General features: G+C 47.5%; 1 protein-coding gene across 2 annotated transcripts in view; it reads left to right on the top strand.

The window, feature by feature from the left end:
• Positions 1-22500, top strand: part of gmds (GDP-mannose 4,6-dehydratase) — a 234690-nt gene that overhangs the window by 70480 nt on the left and 141710 nt on the right. For both annotated transcript variants that reach the window (XM_014123207.3, NM_001141373.1), the window contains 2 exons: positions 1954-2146; positions 3815-3919. In XM_014123207.3, the coding sequence (XP_013978682.1) occupies positions 1954-2146; positions 3815-3919 (298 nt within the window). The remainder of the gene's footprint in view (positions 1-1953; positions 2147-3814; positions 3920-22500) is intronic.

Raw genomic sequence — 22500 nt, forward strand, 5'->3', positions numbered from 1 at the left:
ATAACAGTATAAAGATATTTCATATTTCTGCATCTATCAAGACACAGTCAGTCTGTGCTCTGAAATGTGTATTCCAACTGTCTGTGTCCCCCACACCCTGGTCAACACGTATCCTGTACATTACAAACCTAACCTTCAGCTCCATTTTTCACCTTTTTTTACCGTCTGAATATTTGCTTTGTGGCCGGTGGACCCCCAATGCTGACAGAGCTTGGCTGAGTGCCAGGACCTAGAACAATATCAGCCAAGGGGGGTTGGTGAGAGCGAGGAGCCTGGCCAGACACAAACTCACACACAGGAACGTCTGGCCTCTAAGCCGTCAGCACTGCGCCCTGCCTTACATAATGACAGAGTGTGCAGGCATTAAGGCAATTTGTTTGATTTAAGTTGTCAAGGCAGGCTGGACCCTGTCCCTTTCAGCTGGTTTTGATACCCAGGCTCGTGTGTATGTTTTCATTCTGCATACCTCCTCTGTGAAATAAAAACCAGAGGAATGGACAGGCTCACACAGTGGGGTCTCATCTCGGCTCGGGAGGTAATAGACCGTAAGTTCTGTGAGAGGCCAGAGAGAGGGGGGATGGGGAGTGACAGAGGCTAGGGCTACACAGAGGAGGGAGGGAGGGAGAGGAGGAAGAGTAGGGGGAAGAATGAGGAGGGTAGGTGGCAGAGATCAGAGGAGAGAGGGGTGTGAGGAGGAATGAGAATATAAAGGAAGATGAGAGGGTGGAAAGGAGGGAGAGGAAAAGCATAACAGAAAGCAGTAAAGAAGGGTAAGATGAGGGAGGGAAGTGGGTGTCTCTATGAGAGCAGGGATTACTGTGGGTGGGGGGGGGGGCGTTAGCTGCCTAGCTAGTGGCCTTACACTCTCAGACCCATGGTGCTGTTTAAGAGTTCATTTAGAGAAAGAGAAACAGCTCCTTTTCCCCCCTCCGTCCTCTGCTCGGTTCTGCTTGGTCTAACTGCCTGCTAGTGTAGGGCCTTGTTTCACACATCAGCTGTAGACAACACAGTGGGAGAAAGCACGTATGACTTGGCCGGGTGTGTAGATGAATACACATATTGCTAGTAGTTGGTGTGCGTGCGTGTAAGCGTGTGTGTAGTGGGCAGTGTGTGGAACGTTATTGAAAACGTCAACTTAAAGAGTGAGTGGCGCGTCAGGGTTAGTTAGACTGAGCTCTGGGGAACAGAGGAGTTGAATAGAAAGTGATCAAACCAATGTGTGTGTTCACTAGTTCAGCTCTTCATCCCAGAGCTCTGGAGCACTAGTTGGGAAGCAGTAAACTGTTGATCCGTTTCAGCTGTGCAGAATGTGTGTTCACAGTAAACTGTTGATCTGTTTCAGCTGTGCAGAACGTGTGTTCACAGTAAACTGTTGATCCGTTTCAGCTGCGCAGACAGTGTGTGTTCACAGTAAACTGTTGATCCGTTTCAGCTGCGCAGACAGTGTGTGTTCACAGTAAACTGTTGATCCGTTTCAGCTGCGCAGACAGTGTGTGTTCACAGTAAACCGCTGATCCGTTTCAGCTGCGCAGACAGTGTGTGTTCACAGGAAACTGTTGATTCGTTTCAGCTGCGCAGACAGTGTGTGTTCACAGTAAACCACTGATCCGTTTCAGCTGTGCAGACAGTGTGTGTTCACAGTAAACCGCTGATCCGTTTCAGCTGTGCAGACAGTGTGTGTTCACAGTAAACCGCTGATCCGTTTCAGCTGTGCAGACAGTGGTCCAACCGCATGGTCCAGGTGTATCAACCATGACCAGCTTGGCTTTACATGGTTAAACGTGATCTGGTCCTCAAATGGTCTTGTCAGACACTCTCCAGACAACTTTTAGGGGGTTTTCAACTTCTTGGTCCTTTGAGCTAGATCAGAACAATTGTTGCTAACTAAGGGTTTTCTTTAACAGTAGTATGACTTCCATCTGTATTGATGTGAATATTTTCTCTCCTCCTCAGATCTCCTTTGAGCTGGCTGAGTACACAGCTAATGTGGACGGTGTTGGTACCCTGCGTCTGCTGGACGCTATAAAGACGTGTGGTCTGACCAACAGTGTCAAGTTCTACCAGGCCTCTACTAGTGAACTGTATGGGAAGGTCCAGGAGATCCCTCAGAAAGAGACCACGCCGTTCTACCCCCGCTCACCTTACGGTAAAAACACACGTATACACACACACATACTCACACGTCTCTACTTGGAGTACATTCAGGCTTATTTCATATGAACGCCCTTTGAAGGTTCTATGCCCTGGCACTGCTCTTCAAAAGGTGTGTGTGTGTGTGTGTGTGTGTGTGTGTGTGTGTGTGTGTGTGTGTGTGTGTGTGTGTGTGTGTGTGTGTGTGTGTGTGTGTATGTGTGTGTGTGTGTGTGTGTGTGTGTGTGTGTGTGTACAGAGAGGGCTTCAGAGTTGGCGCTCCCTACACACCTCCCCAGGCTAAACGTCTGAAGACTGAGTGGGTCTCACTTTAACAAAGACACCTTTATGCCCAGCGCACACACACACACGTGTCTGGTGTGTCCGTGTGATATCAGGTTTCATGTTCTGTGTTGTCTAAATGTTCTCCTCCCTGACACATTCCCTGCCAGCCTGTCTGGCAACACCTGATCTGACTGTATTGGAGTGAGGGGAGGCAGCATACAATAATAACCAGGACCGGGAGGGGGCATGGCGTAACCATGGTGACCTCCCTTCTCCTCCTGTCCATGTTAGTGTACTGACCCTGTGACTTAATCAACCAGCAGGGCTCCTCCTTCCTCCCCTCCCTCCCTGAGTCTGTGGCATCTCTCTCTTCTCTCTCCTTCCTCCCCTCCCTCCCTGAGTCTGTGGCATCTCTCTCTTCTCTCTTCTTCCTCCCTGAGTCTGTGGCATCTCTCTCTTCTCTCTCCTTCCTCCCTGAGTCTGTGGCATCTCTCTCTTCTCTCTCCTTCCTCCCCTCCCTCCCTGAGTCTGTGGCATCTCTCTCTTCTCTCTCCTTCCTCCCTGAGTCTGTGGCATCTCTCTCTTCTCTCACCCTCCTCCCTGAGTCTGTGGCATCTCTCTCTCTCTTCTCTCTCCTTCCTCCCCTCCCTCCCTGAGTCTGTGGCATCTCTCTCTCTCTTCTCTCTCCTTCCTCCCCTCCCTCCCTGAGTCTGTGGCATCTCTCTCTCTCTTCTCTCTCCTTCCTCCCCTCCCTCCCTGAGTCTGTGGCATCTCTCTCTCTCTTCTCTCTCCTTCCTCCCCTCCCTCCCTGAGTCTGTGGCATCTCTCTCTCTCTCTTCTCTCTCCTTCCTCCCCTCCCTCCCTGAGTCTGTGGCATCTCTCTCTCTCTTCTCTCTCCTTCCTCCCCTCCCTCCCTGAGTCTGTGGCATCTCTCTCTCTCTTCTCTCTCCTTCCTCCCCTCCCTCCCTGAGTCTGTGGCATCTCTCTCATCAGTGGAGAGAGTGAGAGTGCAAGGTTGGAGAGGGAGGTAGGAAGGAGATGAGAAGAGTGAGGAGAGCAAAGAAAGAAGGATGAAAACAGAGGTTGTTATTATTCTTGTGCCTGCTTCTACTCATCATTAGAAAGCAGAAACTATCTGGGGTACAGCACCACTGTACTCTGCTCTCAAATATGATGACTCGACTCTCTCGCTCTCTCTTTCTCGCTCTCTCTTTCTCGCTCTCTCACTCTCTCGCTCTCTCACTCTCTCTCTCGCTCTCTCTCTCGCTCTCTCTCGCTCTCTCTTTCGCGCTTTCTCACTCTCTTTCTCACGCTCTCTTTCTCGCTCTCTCTCTCTCGCTCTCTCTTTCTCTGTCTCTCTCTCACTCTTTCTCTCTCTTTCTCTCTCCCCCTCCATCAGGTGCTGCTAAGTTGTATGCTTATTGGATTGTGGTGAACTTCAGGGAGGCCTATAACCTGTTTGCTGTCAACGGGATCCTCTTCAACCACGAGAGCCCCAGAAGAGGTGAGCACTGCTGCCTGTACTGTAGCACACCTCTGCAATGTGCTAACTGCTGCAGTCATGTCTGTTATGGGAGAAGCTCATTCTTACTTTCAGCCTCTTAAAAAATGTAATAATGTGCGTTGAGGTCTGAGAGGTCCTGAGCGCTGGTTTAACCTGATTTACACACCAGGGTGACCTGAAATCAATACCACATGACTGACACACACACACACACACACACACACACACACACACACACACACACACACACACACACACACACACACACACACACACACACACACACACACACACAGAGAGAGAAACACACACTCTGCTGTGCCCAGGTCAACTATTCAGGTGTTTATGATTTATCCCTAATGAAGGCCACGACCCTAGACAAAGGTCAGAGGTCAGCCAGTAAATCCTAATGGTTTAGAAGAGAGACGGTAGAAACGGGAGGCTGTGGGAATGGGTATATAAGCTAGATTTCAGGGACTGGGTAAGAGACTCCTATGGCTGAATGGAGAGACCGACAGGAGACAGACAGAGAGATGGTAAGGAAGGGAAATGGATTGAGAGAGACGGACATGAAATCCACCAACACACAATCTATCCATATCTAGACAAGAACCACACTGTCCATTACCCCATACCACCTATCCATATCTAGACAACAACCACACTGTCCCTTACCCCCATACCACCTACCCATATCTAGACAAGAACCACACTATCACTTACCCCCATCACCACCTACCCATATCTAGACAAGAACCACACTGTCCATTACCCCCATACCACCTATCCATATCTAGACAACAACCACACTGTCCCTTACCCCATACCACCTATCTATATCTAGACAAGAACCACACTGTCCATTACCCCCATACCACCTATCTATATCTAGACAAGAACCACACTGTCCATTACCCCATACCACCTATCCATATCTAGACAAGAACCACACTGTCCCTTACCCCATACCACCTATCCATATCTAGACAAGAACCACACTGTCCCTTACCCCCATACCACCTATCTATATCTAGACAACAACCACACTGTCCATTACCCCCATACCACCTACCCATATCTAGACAACAACCACACTGTCCATTACCCCCATACCACCTATCCATATCTAGACAAGAACCACACTGTCCCTTACCCCCATACCACCTACCCATATCTAGACAACAACCACACTGTCCCTTACCCCCATATCACCTATCCATATCTAGACAAGAACCACACTGTCCATTACCCCCATACCACCTATCTATATCTAGACAACAACCACACTGTCCCTTACCCCCATACCACCTATCCATATCTAGACAAGAACCACACTGTCCATTACCCCCATACCACCTATCTATATCTAGACAACAACCACACTGTCCCTTACCCCCATCACCACCTATCCATATCTAGACAAGAACCACACTGTCCATTACCCCATACCACCTACCCATATCTAGACAAGAACCACACTGTCCATTACCCCCATACCACCTACCCATATCTAGACAAGAACCACACTGTCCCTTACCCCCATACCACCTATCCATATCTAGACAAGAACCACACTGTCCCTTACCCCCATATCACCTATCCATATCTAGACAACAACCACACTGTCCCTTACCCCCATACCACCTACCCATATCTAGACAAGAACCACACTGTCCCTTACCCCCATACCACCTACCCATATCTAGACAAGAACCACACTGTCCCTTACCCCCATCACCACCTATCCATATCTAGACAAGAACCACACTGTCCCTTACCCCCATCACCACCTACCCATATCTAGACAAGAACCACACTGTCCCTTACCCCCATACCACCTATCCATATCTAGACAAGAACCACACTGTCCATTACCCCCATATCACCTATCCATATCTAGACAACAACCACACTGTCCATTACCCCCAACACCCCCTACCCATATCTAGACAAGAACCACACTGTCCATTACCCCATACCACCTATCCATATCTAGACAAGAACCACACTGTCCATTACCCCCATACCACCTACCCATATCTAGACAAGAACCACACTGTCCCTTACCCCATCACCACCTATCCATATCTAGACAAGAACCACACTGTCCCTTACCCCCATCACCACCTACCCATATCTAGACAAGAACCACACTGTCCCTTACCCCATACCACCTACCCATATCTAGACAAGAACCACACTGTCCATTACCCCATCACCACCTATCCATATCTAGACAAGAACCACACTGTCCATTACCCCCATCACCACCTATCCATATCTAGACAAGAACCACACTGTCCCTTACCCCATACCACCTATCCATATCTAGACAAGAACCACACTGTCCCTTACCCCCATACCACCTATCCATATCTAGACAAGAACCACACTGTCCATTACCCCATACCACCTATCCATATCTAGACAAGAACCACACTGTCCCTTACCCCCATCACCACCTATCCATATCTAGACAAGAACCACACTGTCCATTACCCCATACCACCTACCCATATCTAGACAAGAACCACACTGTCCATTACCCCATACCACCTATCCATATCTAGACAACAACCACACTGTCCATTACCCCCAACACCCCCTACCCATATCTAGACAAGAACCACACTGTCCATTACCCCATACCACCTATCCATATCTAGACAAGAACCACACTGTCCCTTACCCCCATATCACCTATCCATATCTAGACAAGAACCACACTGTCCCTTACCCCCATACCACCTATCCATATCTAGACAAGAACCACACTGTCCATTACCCCCATACCACCTATCCATATCTAGACAAGAACCACACTGTCCCTTACCCCCATACCACCTATCCATATCTAGACAACAACCACACTGTCCCTTACCCCATACCACCTACCCATATCTAGACAACAACCACACTGTCCATTACCCCATACCACCTATCCATATCTAGACAAGAACCACACTGTCCCTTACCCCCATACCACCTATCCATATCTAGACAAGAACCACACTGTCCCTTACCCCCATCACCACCTATCCATATCTTGACAACAACCACACTGTCCCTTACCCCCAACACCCCCTACCCATATCTAGACAAGAACCACACTGTCCCTTACCCCATCACCACCTATCCATATCTAGACAAGAACCACACTGTCCCTTACCCCCATCACCACCTATCCATATCTAGACAAGAACCACACTGTCCCTTACCCCATCACCACCTATCCATATCTAGACAAGAACCACACTGTCCCTTACCCCCATCACCACCTATCCATATCTAGACAAGAACCACACTGTCCCTTACCCCATCACCACCTATCCATATCTAGACAAGAACCACACTGTCCCTTACCCCATCACCACCTATCCATATCTAGACAAGAACCACACTGTCCCTTACCCCCATCACCACCTATCCATATCTAGACAAGAACCACACTGTCCCTTACCCCATACCACCTATCCATATCTAGACAAGAACCACACTGTCCCTTACCCCATACCACCTATCCATATCTAGACAAGAACCACACTGTCCCTTACCCCCATATCACCTACCCATATCTAGACAAGAACCACACTGTCCCTTACCCCCATACCACCTACCCATATCTAGACAAGAACCACACTGTCCCTTACCCCCATACCACCTATCCATATCTAGACAAGAACCACACTGTCCCTTACCCCCATACCACCTATCCATATCTAGACAAGAACCACACTGTCCCTTACCCCCATACCACCTATCCATATCTAGACAAGAACCACACTGTCCCTTACCCCCATACCACCTATCCATATCTAGACAAGAACCACACTGTCCCTTACCCCCATACCACCTATCCATATCTAGACAACAACCACACTGTCCCTTACCCCCATATCACCTATCCATATCTAGACAACAACCACACTGTCCATTACCCCATACCACCTACCCATATCTAGACAAGAACCACACTGTCCCTTACCCCCATACCACCTATCCATATCTAGACAAGAACCACACTGTCCCTTACCCCCATCACCACCTATCTATATCTAGACAAGAACCACACTGTCCCTTACCCCCATACCACCTACCCATATCTAGACAAGAACCACACTGTCCATTACCCCCATCACCACCTATCCATATCTAGACAACAACCACACTGTCCCTTACCCCATACCACCTATCCATATCTAGACAAGAACCACACTGTCCCTTACCCCATACCACCTATCCATATCTAGACAAGAACCACACTGTCCATTACCCCCATCACCACCTATCCATATCTAGACAACAACCACACTGTCCCTTACCCCATACCACCTATCCATATCTAGACAAGAACCACACTGTCCCTTACCCCATACCACCTACCCATATCTAGACAAGAACCACACTGTCCATTACCCCCATCACCACCTATCCATATCTAGACAACAACCACACTGTCCCTTACCCCATATCACCTATCCATATCTAGACAACAACCACACTGTCCCTTACCCCATACCACCTACCCATATCTAGACAAGAACCACACTGTCCCTTACCCCCATACCACCTATCCATATCTAGACAAGAACCACACTGTCCCTTACCCCCATACCACCTACCCATATCTAGACAAGAACCACACTGTCCCTTACCCCCATACCACCTACCCATATCTAGACAAGAACCACACTGTCCATTACCCCCATCACCACCTATCCATATCTAGACAACAACCACACTGTCCCTTACCCCATACCACCTATCCATATCTAGACAAGAACCACACTGTCCCTTACCCCATACCACCTATCCATATCTAGACAAGAACTACACTGTCCATTACCCCCATACCACCTACCCATATCTATACAAGAACCACACTGTCCCTTACCCCATCACCACCTACCCATATCTAGACAAGAACCACACTGTCCCTTACCCCATACCACCTACCCATATCTAGACAAGAACCACACTGTCCATTACCCCCATCACCACCTATCCATATCTAGACAACAACCACACTGTCCCTTACCCCATATCACCTATCCATATCTAGACAACAACCACACTGTCCCTTACCCCATACCACCTACCCATATCTAGACAAGAACCACACTGTCCCTTACCCCCATACCACCTATCCATATCTAGACAAGAACCACACTGTCCCTTACCCCCATACCACCTACCCATATCTAGACAAGAACCACACTGTCCCTTACCCCCATACCACCTACCCATATCTAGACAAGAACCACACTGTCCATTACCCCCATCACCACCTATCCATATCTAGACAACAACCACACTGTCCCTTACCCCATACCACCTATCCATATCTAGACAAGAACCACACTGTCCCTTACCCCATACCACCTATCCATATCTAGACAAGAACTACACTGTCCATTACCCCCATACCACCTACCCATATCTATACAAGAACCACACTGTCCCTTACCCCATCACCACCTACCCATATCTAGACAAGAACCACACTGTCCCTTACCCCCATCACCACCTATCCATATCTAGACAAGAACCACACTGTCCATTACCCCATACCACCTATCCATATCTAGACAAGAACCACACTGTCCATTACCCCCATACCACCTACCCATATCTAGACAAGAACCACACTGTCCCTTACCCCATACCACCTACCCATATCTAGACAACAACCACACTGTCCCTTACCCCATACCACCTACCCATATCTAGACAAGAACCACACTGTCCCTTACCCCATACCACCTATCCATATCTAGACAACAACCACACTGTCCCTTACCCCCATACCACCTACCCATATCTAGACAAGAACCACACTGTCCATTACCCCATCACCACCTATCCATATCTAGACAAGAACCACACTGTCCATTACCCCCATCACCACCTATCCATATCTAGACAAGAACCACACTGTCCATTACCCCCATCACCACCTATCCATATCTAGACAAGAACCACACTGTCCATTACCCCCATCACCACCTACCCATATCTAGACAAGAACCACACTGTCCCTTACCCCCATCACCACCTACCCATATCTAGACAACAACCACACTGTCCCTTACCCCCATCACCACCTATCCATATCTAGACAACAACCACACTGTCCCTTACCCCCATCACCACCTATCCATATCTAGACAAGAACCACACTGTCCCTTACCCCCATCACCACCTATCCATATCTTGACAACAACCACACTGTCCCTTACCCCCATCACCACCTACCCATATCTAGACAACAACCACACTGTCCCTTACCCCCATCACCACCTACCCATATCTAGACAACAACCACACTGTCCATTACCCCATACCACCTATCCATATCTAGACAAGAACCACACTGTCCCTTACCCCCATACCACCTACCCATATCTAGACAAGAACCACACTGTCCCTTACCCCATACCACCTACCCATATCTAGACAAGAACCACACTGTCCCTTACCCCCATACCACCTACCCATATCTAGACAAGAACCACACTCTCTCGCTCTCTCGCTCTCTCGCTCTCTCGCTCTCTCGCTCTCTCTCTCGCTCTCTCTCTCTCTCTCTCTCTCTCTCTCTCTCTCTCTCTCTCTCTCAGCATTGTTGCAGCAGGATGTTTTATCTTGGCCTCACCTCTCCTGCTCGGAGTTATATCTGTTGTTGCTCATAAACCATGAAAGCTCTCGTCAGATTACTCTGTGTGGCGAAACGTCCCCACTCACACTTTTACGTGTCGCTGCAGCATTACTTAACCCAGGGTGGCGTTTTTGTTGGCTGGCCCATTCTCTGTTTACCCAGAGCCCCCGGTTCCTGTTATGACCCCGGCCATCGCAGAGAGCGGGTTTTGGACTCCCCCTCTTTCACTACTCAGGAGGGGTAGATGTGTGTGTACGTGTGCACGGGCAGGCGTGTGTGTGTGCGCACGGGCAGGCGTGTGTGCATGGGCAGGCGTGTGTGTGTGTGTGTGTGGCAGTAGTGGTCATGACTCCGATCCCTCACGGCACATTTCCTTTATAAACTCATAAAATCCCAGTGAATTCAACAGGAAAAGGGGGAGTCTGATTTGAAGAAATGTGTGAAATAACAAAGTATAGGAGAGAGAAGAAGAGAAGGAAGACAGAGGTCAGACAGTATTCTCAGTCATTACAGACTTACAATGTGTATAATGAGCGGTGCAAAGCAGTGTTTCTGTGGATGTGTTAGATATTAAAAGGCCATTCATTACCTGCCTGCTGCCCTCCCTCTCCCCTCCCTCTGGGTCATTAGTCACTAATGGAGCTGGGAGCTGATGATGTCATACAATTCTGTAGAAATGACATCACTGTCTCCTCTACCTCAACCCCCACATACAGGAAACACTTGTCCCAGCGTGCCACAAGTGGCCTGGTGGAGGGTGTGTGTTCATTTGTGTGTGTGTGTGAGGTGTGTGTGTGTGTGAGGCTGGCTGGCCATGTATGAGGGAGTTTTCCAGAATGACCCGGAACATTGAGTCCCATTGCTCCTGGCCTTTATCTGTCTAACTGGGCACCAGTCACACCACTGTTCCGGTCTGGTGTGGTGGCTGCTGGGAAAGGGCTGGACTGAAAGGATGACCTGACCACACACTCTCTTTCTCACTGCTGTCTCCAAGGTTTCCTTCTATCCTTCTTTCTTTCCTGTCGTTCTGATGAGGTTGCCACGGTTAACAAATAGCATCTCGCTCTCTTTCACTCTCTCTCGCTCGCTCCATCTGTTCCTCCTTCGTTCCTTCCTGTCGTTGTGGTGAACAAAAAGCTTTGTCTGTTCCCAGGTCAGCTCCTAGCTAGGATGATGAGTTAATCCCAGCTGGAATTTATCTTCAGGATTTTCTTACCTCGTCTCTTAAACACCAGCCTGTTCCACCAATAAACATAGGATTCTTATTTTTCTGTTGTAGAAAGGTTCTGGAATCAGAGCTCAGGACAGTTGAGAAATGAAAATAACCTTTGGGCTAATCCAGCATGAACAAAAGCAAACAATGTATCAGGCCGTATCTACCGGCCTGGACGGTTCACACTGTGGCTAGGTGGTTATAGCTCTTGAATGGTTAGCTTAGCCAGTTAGCCATAACAAACACAGCCCCCCTGCTGATACGGCTTGGGGATTAGCATGCCGCACACACAGTAAATGGACTCCATATTGGCCCTGTAATAAGATACACAGCAGCTTTACTGAGTAGCTCACACAGAGTAGCTTAGGACCCTACAGGATCACTAACCAGAACTGAACTGCCTCATCTGTCAATAATCTCTCTGTAGGTCTCATTTGATGTCTGTCTGATAGGCTTTATACTATTATAGGCTCTCAGGTATCAAGCCCTCGGCACACCTGCTGATTTTAAATGTGCCTGTCTGCAGTACAAAAGGTTATATCAGAGTTATAACCTCAGGCTTGAGGTCACGTCCCTCAGCTGTACTGTACTCTCGCTGTATGATAGTGGTGAGCGATTCGTGATATTCTAGGTCGTTTCGGTTCAATTATTCAACAATTTTATTTTAACATTTATTACATTAAGAAATAATGACATTAGCATGATTTTGGAGCTTTTTAATGGAAATTCTAAAGCCCAAAATAGTGAACATTCAATTGAAAATATTCCATTGCCTCTGTCAGGTCCACAGTGGGTAGACATCAATAGAAAAATAGGAACTTACTATGAAATAATAAAATATTTCAGTTGTATATATTGCTTAGTTTTTATTTGATGACTTTATACTTTTTCATTCCTTAAAGTCATCATCTCATCTTTGCCAAGCAGTAGCAGCCAGCCACACAACGTTCTCTCTGTGCTCTCAATACTGGCCTGTCTTTAGTCATCCTATTTAGCCAGGCTAGGCTGCCTAAGTATGCTGCAGAGCTCTCTGACAATAATTTACTAGTTCTTCATAGTAGATAAGGCATACTTTCACAAACTGTCTCTCTGCCTCTATCTTTAGAGGTTGACCGATTTTATGATTTTTCAACACCAATACCGATTATTGGAGGACCAAATAAAGCCGATACCGATTAATCGGCCAAATTTTATTTTTATTTATTTATTTGTAATAATGACAATTACACAATACTGAATGAACACTTTTATTTTAACTTAATATAATACATTAATAAAATCAATTTAGCCTCAAATAAATAATGAAACATGCTCAATTTGGTTTAAATAATGCAAAAACAAAGTGTTGGAGAAGAAAGTAAAAGTGCCATGTAAAAAAGCTAATGTTTAAGTTCCTTGCTCAGAAAATATGAAAGCTGGTGGTTCCTTTTAACATGAGTTTTCAATATTCCCAGGTAAGAAGTTTTAGGTTGTAGTTAGGAATTATAGGACTATTTCTCTCTATACCATTTGTATTTCATATACCTTTGACTATTGGATGTTCTTATAGGCACTATAGTATTGCCAGTGTAACAATATAGCTTCTGTCCCTCTGCTCGCCCCTACCTGGGCTCAAACCAGGAACACATCGACAACAGCCACCCTCGAAGCATCGTTACTCATCACTCCACAAAAGCCGCGGCCCTTGCAGAGCAAGGGGAACAACTACTTCAAGGTGTCAGAGCGAGTGACGTCACCGATTGAAACGCTATTAGCGCGCACCCTGCTAACTAGCTAGCCATTTCACATCGGTTACACCAGCCTAATCTCGGGAATTGATAGGCTTGAAGTCATAAACAGCTCAATGCTTGAAGCACAGCGAAGAGCTGCTGACAAATGCACGAAAGTGCTGTTTGAATGAATGCTTACGAGCCTGCTGCTGCCTTCCACCGCTCAGACTGCTCTATCAAATATCAAATCATAGACTTAATTATAATATAATAACACACAGAAATACGAGCCTTTGGTCATTAATATGGTCAAATCCGGAAACTATCATTTCGAAAACAAAACGTTTATTCTTTCAGTGAAATACGGAACCGTTCCATATTTTATCTAACGGGTGGCATCCCTAAGTCTAAATATTTCTGTTACATTGCACAACCTTCATTGTTATGTCATAATTATGTACAATTCTGGAAAATTAATTACGGTCTTTGTTAGGAAGAAGTGGTCTTCACACAGTTCACAACGAGCCAGGCGGCCCAAACTGCTGCATATACCCTGACTCTGCTTGCACAGAATGCAAGAGAAGTGACACAATTTACCTAGTTAAAAGGAATTAATGTTAGCAGGCAATATTAACTAAATATGCAGGTTTAAAAATATATACTTGTGTATACATACATACATACAGCCACTATCCCAGTACACGCCCAGCCTCCTTCCCTTTCATCTATCTGGTTTTAATCACTATTTCATGTAAAGATCATATTGTAGAAATGTAATGGAATATATTTGGTGGTATTAAAGTGGTTATTTTTTTAAAGGATATCTTTTGGAGGTGTTCATTCAAGAGGTTTTGAGTGGAATCTTCCATCCTGCGCCCTCACAGAGCGTAGCTTAGCATTGCTCAGCGTGACTGAGCTGTTTCATTTTTCGTTCTGTCGTTCCATCTTTTCTGTTGAGAGAGGGCTGATAAAAGGAAGCCTAAACATGAGGTGAACTGTGGCCAGGTGAAGAGGAGAGAGACACCCCAGACGACAGGTGTTGAAAAGACTCTCTCCTTCCTCTTCCCCTTCCCCCTCTCCAAGTCCACCCTTCCTTCTCACTTGACCCAATGACTTCATCTCTCATCCCACCTCGAAGGCGGGGCCAGCAGGGCTGTGATGTCACTAGTCTCGCTCTCAGGTGCATCTTCACTCATCACCACACCTGTGTTTATGTTGCTGGGCGGCTACGGTGACTAAGCATCTGGATGACTGAGGTGATGCTTTTAGCTGTGCTAATGACACTCTGAGGTTACGAAACCTCTCACCCACCTTTCCCACCACCTCATCACTCAGTTTTTTTTCTGAGTTGATTGGTGTTGGATAATAGTTGAGGTGTGATGGGGTGTGAGGTGTGTGGGGTGTGATGTCTAAGTTGGCCTTGTCTGATTGGCCAGAAAGAATCAGACGTTTTGAAGGGGGAAAACGTTTAAGCTCTCTTGTTTATGTTTTGTCTCTGGGTCAAACACATTGTTTCATCTCTCTGTTCTGTCAAGTGTGTTCCGTCATACGAGAAACATACCACTCACTCACTCACTCACTCACCAAACCTCCACAAATCTGTTCTCTCACTCGATCTCATTGGATCGCACCTGAGAAGATTTAGGGAGCAGCTGACTCGCTCTTTTTCTCTCTCCGTCTCCAATATTCCCCCCTTCATTGTTCGCTCCCTTCCTTCCCTCCTGTTGAGTTGATTCTCTCAGGTGTGAACAGACACTGCATTAGTGGAGAGAAAGAGAGGTTCACTTATTTTGGATGAAATGCAACTATTTTCTCCATTTTATATGTGGATCCATCAGGACCTAAGTTGTGCAACGATGGCAGATGACTGCTGACAGTTCATTGGCCCTGTGTGTGTGTGTTCATGCGTGCGTACTGTACGTGCATGCCTGATGACCATCCAAGCAATGTTCAAAACCCTCAGCCGCACTGGGAAATTAGTCAGCTGCTCCAGTCATAATTCAGTATTGATAACGAGTGTTAGAGAGGTCACTGAAATCTCTCTGTAGAACTCTTTACTTTACAGAAAATAAATATTTACAAAAAAAATCCAGATAATTTATTCCCTGTATTAGCTGTGTACGTAGTCGTACTGAGGTTAGTTAGGGGTAATAGAGGGTCGGCCCAAATCCCTACCTGTGTGGGGATGGGTGGGGGAATAGTAATGCCGGGGGGAGGGCTTTCACATGGAATCTCTCACTAAGCCACTCACCCCCTGGGCCCTTGCTCCCTGACAGTAAAGGATTATGGGATTTGGCGTTCTGGAGGAATTCCAGAACAGGTGCGTTCTGGAACCCCTCTGTTAATGAAACTCAGACGTTTCCATGACAACTCAGCAGCATTCAACTGAAACTCGAAAGCAGCGGTTACTTTTAAATCTTTTTTTGTCAGTATTAATGCATTTAAAAAATAATTACAGACAAGGTTAGTTCAAACAGGTTATTTTTTTACAATTTTATTTTACCTTTATTTAACTAGTCAAGTCAGTTAAGAACAAATTCTTATTTTCAATGACGGCCTAGGAACAGTGGTTTAACTGCCTTGTTCAGTGGCAGAACGACACATTTTTACCTTGTCAGCTTGGGGATTCCTTTCGGTTGCTAGTCCGACGCTCTAACCACTAGGCTACCTGCCGCCCCACCCCCAGGTTTAAGGACAGGTAGCAGCCATGTCACATACCTGGAATGAATTAGATTTTGTGAGCTTTGCAATGACCAGTGTTTGTGTGAGTAAGAGTAAGCTTACCGACAAAGAAACTGCTTAGCTGTCCAGTCTGGTCTGAGCGGAAACAAACGCGCGCACACACACACACACAAGCACACACACAGGGCAGGCACACACACATGGAGAGAAAAGCTCCCACATTACTGTATGGTACTGTGTGTGAGTCAGACAGAGCCATTTTGAGCTCTGTATGTCTGTAAGGCTGGTCCGTCATGGAGTTTGAAGGCAGACTTCATAACTCATCATCCCTCAGCATTATGGCTCAGAGTTATTATGGTAGAGTTACTGCAGCTCAAAGAGCCTGAATATCCCTACAGTGCCAACTCAAGAAGACTAGTCTCCCTACCAGCCTGATCCTCTCACTCTAGACCCCACGGGACTAACCCAACCCCCCCCACGGGACTAACCCATCTACCCCCTAGGACTAACCCATCTACCCCCTAGGACTGACCCATCTACCCCCTAGGACTGACCCATCTACCCCCCTAGGACTGACCCATCTACCCCCCTAGGACTGACCCATCTACCCCCCTAGGACTGACCCATCTACCCCCCTAGGACTGACCCAATCACCCCCCTAGGACTGACCCATCTACCCCCCTAGGACTGACCCATCTACCCCCCTAGGACTGACCCATCTACCCCCCTAGGACTGACCCAATCACCCCCCTAGGACTGACCCATCTACCCCCCTAGGACTGACCCAATCACCCCCCTAGGACTGACCCATCTACCCCCCTAGGACTGACCCATCTACCCCCCTAGGACTGACCCATCTACCCCCCTAGGACTGACCCAATCACCCCCCTAGGACTGACCCATCTACCCCCCTAGGACTGACCCATCTACCCCCCTAGGACTGACCCATCTACCCCCCTAGGACTGACCCAATCACCCCCCTAGGACTGACCCAATCACCCCCCTAGGACTGACCCAATCACCCCCCTAGGACTGACCCAATCACCCCCCTAGGACTGACCCAATCACCCCCCTAGGACTGACCCAATCACCCCCCCTAAGACTAACCCAACTACCCCCTAGGACTAACCCAACTACCCCTTAGGACTAACCCAACCACCCCCCCTTAGGACTAACCCAACCACGGACTAACCCAACCACCCCCCCTTAGGACTAACCCAACCACGGACTAACCCAACCACCCCCCCTTAGGACTAACCCAACCACCCCCCCAGGACTGACCCAACTACCCCCCCCCAGGACTGACCCAACCACCCCCCCTTAGGACTAACCCAACCACCCCCCCAGGACTGACCCAACCACCCCCCCCCCAGGACTGACCCAACCACCCCCCCTTAGGACTAACCCAACCACCCCCCTTAGGACTGACCCAACTACTCCCACGGGACTAACCCATCTACCCCCCCAGGACTGACCCATCTACCCCCCCAGGACTGACCCATCTACCCCCCCAGGACTGACCCATCTACCCCCCCCAGGACTGACCCATCTACCCCCCCCAGGACTGACCCATCTACCCCCCCCAGGACTGACCCATCTACCCCCCTAGGACTAACCCAACTTCCCCCAGGACTGACCCATCTACCCCCCTAGGACTAACCCAACTACCCCCTAGGACTAACCCAACTACCCCCAGGACTGACCCAACTACCCGGACCCTCCCTGGTCATGTCTGGCTCTACATGCCCCTCTCCTGGCCAAGTGAACTAGACTGGCTTGGGGTGGGGTGGAGTGGAGTGAGGTGGGGTAGTGTGGGATGCGAACATCTTCCTTAAGACTCAGCCCTCCATCCCTCCGCGCCCTCCATCCCTCCATTCCCAATCCCTCCATCCCTCCATTCCCAATCCCTCCATACCTCCATTCCCCATACCTCCATTCCATTTTACATTTACATTTTAGTCATTTAGCAGACGCTCTTATCCAGAGCGACTTACAGTAAATGCATACATTTCATAAATGTTTTTTTCCGTACTGGTCCCCTGTGGGAATCGAACCCACAACCCTGGCGTTGCAAACACCATGCTCTACCAACTGAGCCACACGGGACCGCGAGTCCCGTGTGACAATGTAGCCCGTGTCTTAGGTTTTTCCTGTCCCTTCTCTCGCCAAGGAAACAAAATGAAATGGGAAGAAAAAAAAGGACAGGATTTAAGGAAGAGAGAGAGAGAGAGTGTGTGAGAGATACTGGCATGGGTTTTGCTGTCTGCTCGGTTTTCACGGCTCATGGTTTTATTGGACTTTCCGCGGGCCTGCAGGGCGAGGTTAAATGGCCACCGCCGCCCCATGCACACGCACACACACACCAACCCGACCGTCCTGTGATGCTGCTCCCAGTAAAGGAACACACATGAACATTAGGGCCAGTAACAGAGCAGACTTTGTCTTACTCAGCAGGTCATTAGGGCCAGTAACAGAGCAGACTGTCTTCCTCAGCAGGTCATTAGGGCCAGTAACAGAGCAGACTGTCTTCCTCAGCAGGTCATTAGGGCCAGTAACAGAGCAGACTTTGTCTTCCTCAGCAGGTCATTGGGGCCAGTAACAGAGCAGACTGTCTTCCTCAGCAGGTCATTAGGGCCAGTAACAGAGCAGACTGTCTTCCTCAGCAGGTCATTAGGGCCAGTAACAGAGCAGACTGTCTTCCTCAGCAGGTCATTAGGGCCAGTAACAGAGCAGACTGTCTTCCTCAGCAGGTCATTAGGGCCAGTAACTGAGCAGACTTTGTCTTCCTCAGCAGGTCATTAGGGCCAGTAACAGAGCAGACTTTGTCTTCCTCAGCAGGTCATTGGGGCCAGTAACAGAGCAGACTGTCTTCCTCAGCAGGTCATTAGGGCCAGTAACAGAGCAGACTGTCTTCCTCAGCAGGTCATTAGGGCCAGTAACAGAGCAGACTGTCTTCCTCAGCAGGTCATTAGGGCCAGTAACTGAGCAGACTTTGTCTTCCTTAGCAGGTCATTAGGGCCAGTAACTGAGCAGACTGTCTTCCTCAGCAGGTCATTAGGGCCAGTAACAGAGCAGACTGTCTTCCTCAGCAGGTCATTGGGGCCAGTAACAGAGCAGACTGTCTTCCTCAGCAGGTCATTAGGGCCAGTAACAGAGCAGACTGTCTTCCTCAGCAGGTCATTAGGGCCAGTAACAGAGCAGACTGTCTTCCTCAGCAGGTCATTAGGGCCAGTAACAGAGCAGACTTTGTCTTCCTTAGCAGGTCATTAGGGCCAGTAACTGAGCAGACTTTGTCTTCCTCAGCAGGTCATTAGGGCCAGTAACTGAGCAGACTTTGTCTTCCTCAGCAGGTCATTAGGGCCAGTAACAGAGCAGACTTTGTCTTACGCAGCAAGTCATTAGGGTCAGAGTATTGTGTGTTTGGGGCAGTGCAGAGCTCCAAAACCCCAGTTGGACCTAGGGAGGGAGGAGACCCACTGACCACTCCAAACAGAGGTGTGAGCTTTACTGGCCAAAGGAGTATAGGTGTGCCAGCCTGCTTGCCCCAGTGTGTGTGTGGTTTTGTGTGCCTGCCCTAGCCTTGCCTGCTTGGGGAAATTAGGTTTAGTTTATTAATGGATTGAGCTAGGGGTTTAGGTGTCCCTCCCTGTGTTTCCTTTAGGCCTACACCTTCAGGCTGGTGCGTTGTGGTAACCTGAGTTTAACCTGCTCAACAGGAGTTTGGATTGGATAGATTACAGTTCAGGTGGGAGCCTCGCCATCCTATAGTGTACACTGCTACCACCACAGTTATCAGTCAGGGTTGTAGTTACACTGCTACCACCACAGTTATCAGTCAGGGTTGTAGTTACACTGCTACCACCACAGGTATCAGTCAGGGTTGTAGTTACACTGCTACCACCACAGTTATCAGTCAGGGTTGTAGTTACACTGCTACCACCACAGTTATCAGTCAGGGTTGTAGTTACACTGCTACCACCACAGTTATCAGTCAGGGTTGTAGTTACACTGCTACCACCACAGTTATCAGTCAGGGTTGTAGTTACACCTCTACCACCACAGTTATCAGTCAGGGTTGTAGTTACACTGCCCAGGCCCAGTCTGTGGGATTTGTCGCACTTTAAGTATGGGAAGTGTGTGTGTTAGTGTGTGTGCGTGCGTGCGTGTGTGTGTGCCAGTGACATCAGCATGATGATAATGGCTTGATAAGCTTATTTTGCTGGTGACCTGGTTTGTAACACACACACACTTTTTCTTATAACAAGTTAAAATGCTAATAAATCTGAGATTCTACTTCCCAGTGTAAATGACCTGGTAGATAGAGAAAGCATTGAAAGCACCCAGGGCAGAGATGTTACTGTGTGGGTTGAGACAGGACCACTCTGACACCAGGGCTTTTCTAACATTTAGCTTCGCTTCATGACCACAAGCTATTTTCAAATGAAGATGTCAAAGATAGTTATTCACAATGTTGATGGTTCCATCTTCAAGTGAATAATGGACAGCTTTGATGACAGCCTTTGATAGCTTGTATTTCACCCTTAAAACTGATCAAATTTGAAAATGCAGTTTTGTTATTGTGATTTAGCATCAGTGTAGTTCTATAATATACAGCAAAGAGTTTTACATCAAATACTGTAAAACAATGCAGTGGTGACATGGCCATAAGCACACAATTCCCGGCCCCCCAAACAACACAAAACACGCTTTAGTCCTCAAAATAAGTCTGTCTAGTGTAACTTTCTAGTCTAGGGTCTGGTTTCCCTCAACCTCTAAAGCTGTTGCTTTTGTAATGAAATAATTACTACAAATGTGGTGTGTGTGTTTGCGTGTGTGATTGGGTTCATGGGATTGTGCTGTGGCTAACTCCGCCCGCCTGCTCCTTGTCATGGCAACAGAGACACAGTAAAGAGACAAGCTACTAGATAATTATGGTCTGGAGTCCCTAATACCCAGCAACATGCGACTTAACTTTCTAGGTTCATGTAGCCTAGAGCTCCATATCTGGGTGTCTATGAATGAGGACAGATGTACTGTGTGGTGTGAGCACAAACTGTTACAGCTCAACCCGATGCTTTTTAGCCCTTGTGAATCAGCTTTGTTGAAACCTAAATGAATAATCGCCAACAGTAAGACTGACATTAAACAGCCACATCCCAGTGTAAAAGTAGCTAGTATAAAAACAACTCATTTTTCTGTCACACAAATGTAGCCTAAAGTAACAGAATTGCAAATAATTTGTTTGAATCTTCTATTTGTTGATTGTAGAATAGTCGATGTCTTCATGTTCTGGTGTCCATCTGTCTCTGAGGGTTTGCTGTGCCCATAAATTGCTTGTGTGAGTCTAAGAATGTTTAGACTAAGAAACGATTTTACCTGTTTTAATCAAGGAGAACATTTTGGCAGTTGAATAATGAATTAAAGATCAAATCGGAGCAGTGTAACTTATTGATCACTCAGATTTATGCAGGCCTACTCTAAATATGAGAGGACAATGTCTAGCATTTATAAACACACAGATGTTATGACGTTTTAGACATTTTGACATGTTACGACGTTTATATTTACAGATGTCAACATCATTTTTCTGAACATCATTTTGAAGTTTTCATTGTTATTTCCATTTTCTTAGTTGCTTCCGTATTATTTCTGTGTTTTCATAGTAGGCCTGTAAAGCTTTGGTGTTGGGGATCCTCCTCATGATTACAGACTAAATATAAAGACAGTTTACTGTCTAGGCTGCCATAACCCTCAAGCTTTAATAAATGGTTTATTTAAAGACCGTCACATTATTACACATGACATTAAAATATTCAGTGTTGCTATCACTCTATATCATTCAGTGTTTTCCTTGGATAAAGGTGTGCAGGTAGTTTCACCATAGTTAGAGGCTGCAATGTTCAGCCAAACACCCAAAACCCTCCCTCCATATCTCTCTCTCTCTCCACACACACACACACACACACACACACACACACACACACACACACAGAGAGAGAGAGAGAAAGCAAATTAGAAGATAATTTGTTTTACAGCAGATACAATCTCCACGTGTGTCTGGTCCAAGAGAGCAGCAGCACCACCAGGCAGACAGTCAGGCCCGCGGTCTGGCAGACTAACCCACTCTGCGGTACTCTTGGACTGGACACTCTCTGCTAGCAGAGTCGGGGTGGTCCTCTCCATCTGTGTTTGTGTGTGTGTCTGCATGTGATAGTGTGTGTGTGTGTGTCTGCATGTGATTGTGTGTGTGTGTCTGCATGTGTTAGTGTGTGTGTCTGCATGTGTTAGTGTGTGTGTCTGCGTGTGTGTGTGTGTGTGTGTG

Source organism: Salmo salar, chromosome 10 (assembly GCF_965601325.2).
Source record: "Salmo salar chromosome 10, fSalSal1, whole genome shotgun sequence".
Classification (NCBI taxonomy): Eukaryota; Metazoa; Chordata; class Actinopteri; order Salmoniformes; family Salmonidae; genus Salmo; species Salmo salar.